The 6,688-nt window shown below is 35.4% G+C and overlaps 1 protein-coding gene across 2 annotated transcripts; it reads left to right on the top strand.

The window, feature by feature from the left end:
• Positions 1–412: 412 nt before the first annotated feature.
• Positions 413–3,957, top strand: LOC107794530 (ER membrane protein complex subunit 7 homolog). 2 transcript variants are annotated; one of them, XM_016617031.2, is made up of 7 exons: positions 413–543; positions 960–1,003; positions 1,921–2,029; positions 2,551–2,584; positions 2,705–2,821; positions 2,916–3,015; positions 3,541–3,957. In XM_016617031.2, the coding sequence occupies exons 2-7, from the start codon at positions 982–984 to the stop codon at positions 3,633–3,635; spliced, it is 477 nt and encodes a 158-aa protein (XP_016472517.1). In that variant the 5' UTR covers positions 413–543; positions 960–981; the 3' UTR covers positions 3,636–3,957. The 2 variants fall into 2 exon arrangements, with proteins under 2 accessions (XP_016472517.1, XP_016472516.1); XM_016617030.2 differs by having other exon boundaries at positions 414–1,003.
• The last annotated feature ends 2,731 nt before the right edge of the window (positions 3,958–6,688 follow it).

Below are 6,688 nucleotides of genomic sequence, written 5' to 3'. Positions count from 1 at the left end.
TTGAGGTTCTCCATATACCCAAAAAAACAAGAAATTCTTCCCACTAAGTTTTTTTGTCTTGAACAATTTCTTAATGCCAGTATTTATCAAGCAAGTCGAACAGATACCATTTAGAAACGAGATCTGCAATAGTAAGCAAATGGGTCTGCGATGATTTAACCACCTCAATCAGAAAGAATAACAATAAAACAAAAACCAGAACAAAAGAGGAAGAAAAAAACATTGAAAAGAAAAACAGAATAGAAAAGAAGAAGAAAAAGACGAATGGAGAGGGTGAGGGGAGAAAGAATTTTGTCCGATAGCTTTCTCTTTTTTTTGTTTACTTGACACGTGCCATTTACTAATTGGTTGGCCTAGTACGTCAACACACGCACTTCATTTTGTTTGGAAATGTAAAATATGTGTTTAATAGACACACTTCTGTTGGAGTTGAAGTGTCTAATAAGAACTAGTTTTAGTTTAAGTGTTCAAATGGAAATTGAAGCCAAGTTTAAGGGCCTGCTTATGTATTTGGCCGGGATTTAATCTCCATTTGAATATTTGGTGCTTTCCCTTTTTGGGTGTTAGAATATGTCAACTTTTTAAATCTTGGATCTTTCACTTCCCCTGTTTTTCAATTTATCAAGCTTAAACACTAAATTAAGGCTCATTTGATTATTTTCTAGCTTCTAAGTTTAATCTCCATTTAAAAATTTGGTGTTCTCATGGGAAAAAATGTCAAAATTTTGGAATCTTAGATCTTCAGTGCCCCTGTTTTGTATTATTTTTTTATGGCTTGTTAACAGAAATTAAACCCCAACTGATTGATTTTCCACAGCATATGAGCAGTGAATCTGAATATTTCAAATCTTAGCCTGTTTTGAATATTTAAAGATTATTACATCATATTAACACCATTTTATTATTTTATCCACATTTTCCTTGTTATGTTTTCATTATCAATTAATTTTAATTTGCAGGAATACTGATGGTTATACTGTGATGGCTAGAGTAAAAATTCCTGGTACATACTTGAATTTTTTTTTCCCCACCTTCCTTCCTAGTTATATTTTCAGAATACATAGAACTGTAGTCAGTATAAGTTTCACATTGGATGACATATCATTTATATCCTATTTATTGGCCAGTTTGACTAATCTGTTAGCTGAAATATTTAATTTTAAGGAAAGATGGGCTATTTTAAACTAAAGATATATACTACATAGTACAATCAATAGTGAATAAAAATCCATCCAAGGAAAGTAGAAACCATCTGGGATGACCCAACGTACTAATTAAACAACCATTTGGCAGAAAAAGTTATACTACTATTTTTGGTCAAATTTTCCTAACTTTTTGTTAAGATAGATAGAGTTTAGGTTGGTCTTTCCTTTGCTAGAGTCTTGGGTTCGAGCCCTGGGTATGAAAAAATCTTTGGTAGAGAGGGCTCCCCCCGAATGGGTCCCTACGCAACGCGAATCCGGATATAGTCGGGCTCCAACGTGGTACCGATCACCGGGTGAGAAACCCAAAAATAGAGTTTTTCTACCTCTGTGTTCTATTAATTTCAGATTCTAGTGCTAAAGTTCTCCTTTTGTTGTAGAGATTCACTTTGCTTCACCACTGTCAGAGGCCGATTTAGGATTTCTAGAATATGGGCGTATCAGTAAAGAAAAGAGAAAAAAATTATCAAGTGGGAATTGATCCGTGTGTTTGTTTGAGTAAATAACTCAGTATCCAACTAAATGCGCCATTTAATCCTTTTGGAGCATGGGTGCCAACAAATAATATAAGAACAATTTTAGAAAATACATATATAAAATATCTAGTTTGGCGAAGAGACTATGGATTAGGTGCCCCATATTTAGGCTATAGGTCCGCCTCTGACTACAGTTGATGTTTTACCAGGTTATTAACTTTTATAACTTGGTTCTTTTATAGGCTTTATCTTGAAAGGATCTGGTTTGTCAGCTAAAGCTTCAAATGTAAAAGTCATACTCAATGGTGGCCAAAGAGTTACTTTCTTGAGACCCGATGGATATTTCTCATTGTATCCTTCCAATGACTCCATGTCTTAAGTCAGTCTTCAGATTTGATATCTTAGGTTATGTATCTTGATTAGACTCTATATATTGTTATGAGCGTTGTGCTTCCTCAACTGAATGTTTACTGCTGCAGTGCTCCACTCTCCAAGAAAAAGAAAAAACTTGCATAATGTATTTTCATTGATTTTGTGCATTGTTTTCTTGTATGATCTGTTTGCAAAATGTTTGGCTAAATAAAATGGAGCTTAAATGTGAGTGGTTTATGTGATAATTGGTGTTTTCAGCGCTATACTTTTCAGATATGATTGAGTAGACTTCATTTCCTAGCAGCAGCAAAATAACATTGTGATTCATATTATCTATCACATATTTGCTGTTAGCCATACACTTAAGCATGGTGAGATATTTGCCCTCTTGTCTGCTCTGTAGCTTTTACTAACCTTCTGGTCATAATCCGGGGTCTATTATTTTTTTATGTAAGAAGTGAATGTTGTTCTCTATGTACAATTCCTTAACCGTAGAATAGCCATAATGTTTCAGCTGGAACACATCTCATAGAGGTGTTGCAATTGGCTACTTCTTTTCTCCAATGAGCTTCTCTACCACCATCTGCTTAATTCTTGATCAATTTTCCCTTAAAAAGATTTATATGCTTATTAGGATCCCTTTCTGGATGTCAGGTGCGAGTTGATGTTAGTGCGAGGAACCCATGTAAGGTTCAAGCAGCGTTAACCGAGAATAGGAGGAGTCTGATTGAACTGGTTTTGGAGCCATTGAATGAGGAGCAGTATTATGAGGTCGGACATTGATCTCCTAGTTTCCCTTTAATTTCCTTCAGCCCTCCTTTTCTGTAATTTTCTTTCCAAACTACTGAGTGAATTTCTCTTGCAGATAAAGGAACCATTGTCACTGGTGAAAAGTCCAGTGGGCCTGATGATTGGATTTATGCTGTTTGTAATGTTTTTGATGCCAAAATTAGCAGAAAATATGGGTGAGTGTGCTCTCTTGTTTTCACCAAAATGAAGTTGGCTACACATGCAATAGGGTGGTAAATCCACAAAGCTGTTCAAATTATCCGTCCATAATGCTCGAGTTATGTGCTTTGCAATGACTGTGCTAAATATATATGTGGTTCATTATAGGGATTAGTATCCGATGTTATCTATGCAATTTTATCCATTTACCCGTCGATCTCTGATTTTCTTGATTGAATTGGATGGCTTTACAAACATTTTTCTTTTCTTCTTTTCTAAGTTGATAAGTGATGACCTTAAGGTGTTTTAGAGTACTATTGTGCATTACATAAGATATCATTAAATTTGAATTGAGTAAACTTGTTGGTAAACCTATATTGTCTTCTGTACATATTCCGATCATGAGACGAAACTCTATTGCTTGCATTTCCTGAAGTTACTTTAACTTTTTGGTTCTTGATTTACTGTCATTCCGCTGCTAGATCAAACAGACATTACATAAGATATCTCGTGCTAATGTGCTGATTTTTTTTACGTGGCAGATCCTGAAGAAATAAGACGAACACAAGAGGAAATGAGAAACCAAGGAGTTCCCACTCTTTCAAGCTTATTGCCTGGGGCTCAAAGGATCAACTAGAGAGTCGAGACAGGATTAAGAACTTCTAAAATCCTCTGCTAGAAAAGGAAATTCTTCGTTTCCATTCTATGGAAAAGCTAAAAAATCGTAAGCTTAGTTTCAACACCCAGTCTCAATCTTTCTGAACTCTCTGAGTACCATTATTAGTACCTTTAATCACTTGCAAAGATCCTACATTTCCTTTTGGTTAAAATTGTAGGCCGTTGTTATCAGGTTTAAGCGTCGATTATCCTAAGAAATTTTTAATATGGAATTGCCTGTAATCCAATGCCAATATTATTGTGCTGTGAAGAAGTAGTCTCGCCATCCTTTTATCACTGTATATGCTTTGCCTTATGCAAGTTTCTTAGGAGTATCAGCTACCAGTTCTAAGGAAAAAAGAAATCCAGAACATGTAGTGGTAGTAGCTGTGAGAGTTTGGAATTAAGCTGCAAGGCAATATACTCTCTTTCTATTTCTGTTCTAAACGAACTGTCAGTTCTATACAACTAGGGTTGTCAAATTTGGCCCAAGCCCAAATGACCCGCTCTACCCGTCCAAGGTTGGGTTCGTTATTAACACGCTCATTTATTGAAGTGAAATTTTCAAAAACCACTATGTTTTAGTGGTTATTAGCTTGCTATAGCTACCATTTACTAAATTACTTCTTATAGCTATGTTTTAATTTGTTATAGAGTGTATTCGGTGTATTTAAGCTAATATATTAATGAATACAATAGGAAAATCCGGCGGAAAAAAGGGAATTACAGCTATCGTATAGACTGTATTCATATGTATTAGTGAATACAGTAACGAAATTTGCATTAAAAAAGGTCTTCAACTTCTTAAAAAAGGTAAGTAAATCAATTAACGAGATAGACTCCTAATATAACTCAACAAACTCAATTATAACACACAAAATTTATATTTCCGGTTATAGAAAAGATTCTCGACCAAAAAACACCCCAAAAACAGAGCAATCTTCAGAGATTCAATCCATCCTTTCTTTTTTTAGTGGTATCTTTACTAAAATATTTTTTAGTTGTATCTTTACAAATAGTTTTATATATTGAAATTATATATTACATTTAATACAGTTAAATACATAAAAATACACTGAATACATGAAGTATAGCAGGTCATCTATAATGCAAAAACATATGAATACATACTGCAGATACATACATACATACATATATATATATATATATATATATATATATATATATATATATATATATATATATATATATATATACTGAATACATAAATTATATTAATTAAAAAAATATAGGATACATTCTACAATACATTGAATAAATACTGCTGAATATATACCGCTGGACAAAACAGTGAAACAAAGTGAAGCTTTGAAATTATATAATTACATTGAATACAGTTAAATACAGTGAATATATTGAAAAAGTAGAAAAAATTAAACACAGTGAATACAATGAAATACATGAAATACAGAAAGATACATTGAAATACAATGAAAAAAAGGTAACAACGAGATACATGGATCGGTTGTTCCGTTGTACTTAGAAATTTTGGGCATGCGGAACTTCTTTGGGATCTGTGACGACCCGGCCAGTCGTCTCATGAGTTACTGCTCCGTTTCCCCCATTTCAGCTTCTTTATATTTCGTTATTCGTGTTTTTGTGGTATCGGGTTGGGCGGATCGAGCCTGGAATGAGTTTGGTGAAGTTTGAGACACTTAGTCTCTTTTAAGAAGGCTTAAGTTGAAAAAGTCAACCGGATGTTGACTTATGTGTTAGAAGGGGTTCGGTTAGCTTCAGGAGGTGATTTGTGACGTAGGAGCACGATCGAAATGGGTTGTGGAGTTGTAGAGAAGATTTAGGCTTAAATTGGCGAAGTTGATATGTTGGCGATTTCTGGTTGATAGGCGAGATTTTGATATAGGGGTCGGAATGGAATTCCGAGAGTGACAGTAGCTTCGTTGTGTCATTTGGGATGTGTGTGCAAAATTTTAGGTCATTCGGACGAGATTTGATAGACTTTTTGATCGAAAGCATAATTTAAGAGTCTTTGCAGTTCTTAGGCTTGAATCCTATGTTAAATTGGTGATTTGATGTGTTGTGAGCGTTCCGAAGTTTTGAACAAGTTTGAACGATGTCATGGGATGTGTTGGTACAATTAGTTTGAGGTTCCGGGTAGGTTCCGGGATGTTTTAGGCCGAAAATCATAGTTATAGCAGGTCCAGGAGGGTTGCGGGCCTCAGAACCCACCAGCGCGGTCTGCACAAAATAAAGTGCGGTCGCGGTAGGTGCTGTGCAGACCGCACAAAATGCAGTGCGGCCGCGGTGGGGAACATTTTACTGGTCCTGTTTCGGAAGCTCAAATCTTTTGATCTACTAGAAATTTTGAGATGATTCAAAAATGAAAGTTGTAGTCCTTCGTGTCTAGTTTCCAGAATGGTAAGGATATTGCAATTCGGACATCTGTAGCAAAAGTTATGACCAAAACACTAAAGTCTGTCACTGCAGAGGAAAGCCTATGCGGCCGCGGTCGTTTTTGTGCGGACCGCACTGGTTTTGTGCGAACCGCGATCGATTTTGTGCGGTCAGCGGAGGTGGAAATCTATGGGGTACTCTATAAATACGAGGTTTTGGGTTTTATTTAATATTTTGACCTAGAGAGCTTGAATTTTGGCGATTTTTCGAAGGTATTTCAAGAAATTCATCGGGGTAAGTGATTCTAACTCAGACTTGGCTAGAGTACATGAATCTATCATTGAATTCATCATTTAATTCGTGATTTAGGATGGAATTTGGGAAGAAATTGTAAAATCTTTTAAAAATGTAAAATGATGATTTGAAGGATCAAATGGTATCGGAATTGGATAATTTTCATATGGTTAGACTCGTGAGAGTATAAGGATTTTAGTTTTGTGAATTTTGTCAAATTTCGAGATGTGGGACCGGGGGTCGGGTTTGACCAATTTCGGGAATTTTGTTGTAATTTGATTATTTTCGAGTGGGCTTTGTTCACTTAGCACATTTTGATGGTTTTGTACTGATTTCGGCTAGATTTGGAGCATCCGGAGATCGATT

The sequence above is a fragment of the Nicotiana tabacum genome, chromosome 8 (genome assembly GCF_000715075.1).
Source record: "Nicotiana tabacum cultivar K326 chromosome 8, ASM71507v2, whole genome shotgun sequence".
NCBI classification, from domain to species: domain Eukaryota; kingdom Viridiplantae; phylum Streptophyta; class Magnoliopsida; order Solanales; family Solanaceae; genus Nicotiana; species Nicotiana tabacum.
The sequence above is the reverse complement of the archived record's forward strand: the minus strand, read 5'-3'. Positions and strand labels throughout refer to the sequence as shown.

Coding starts and splice junctions, on each gene's coding strand:
- LOC107794530 (XM_016617031.2), top strand. CDS start 982: ATGGCTAGAGTAAAAATTCCTG. Junction 1,004..1,920: donor GGCTAGAGTAAAAATTCCTG/GTACATACTTGA, acceptor GTTCTTTTATAG/GCTTTATCTTGAAAGGATCT. Junction 2,585..2,704: donor CTGGAACACATCTCATAGAG/GTGTTGCAATTG, acceptor TCTGGATGTCAG/GTGCGAGTTGATGTTAGTGC.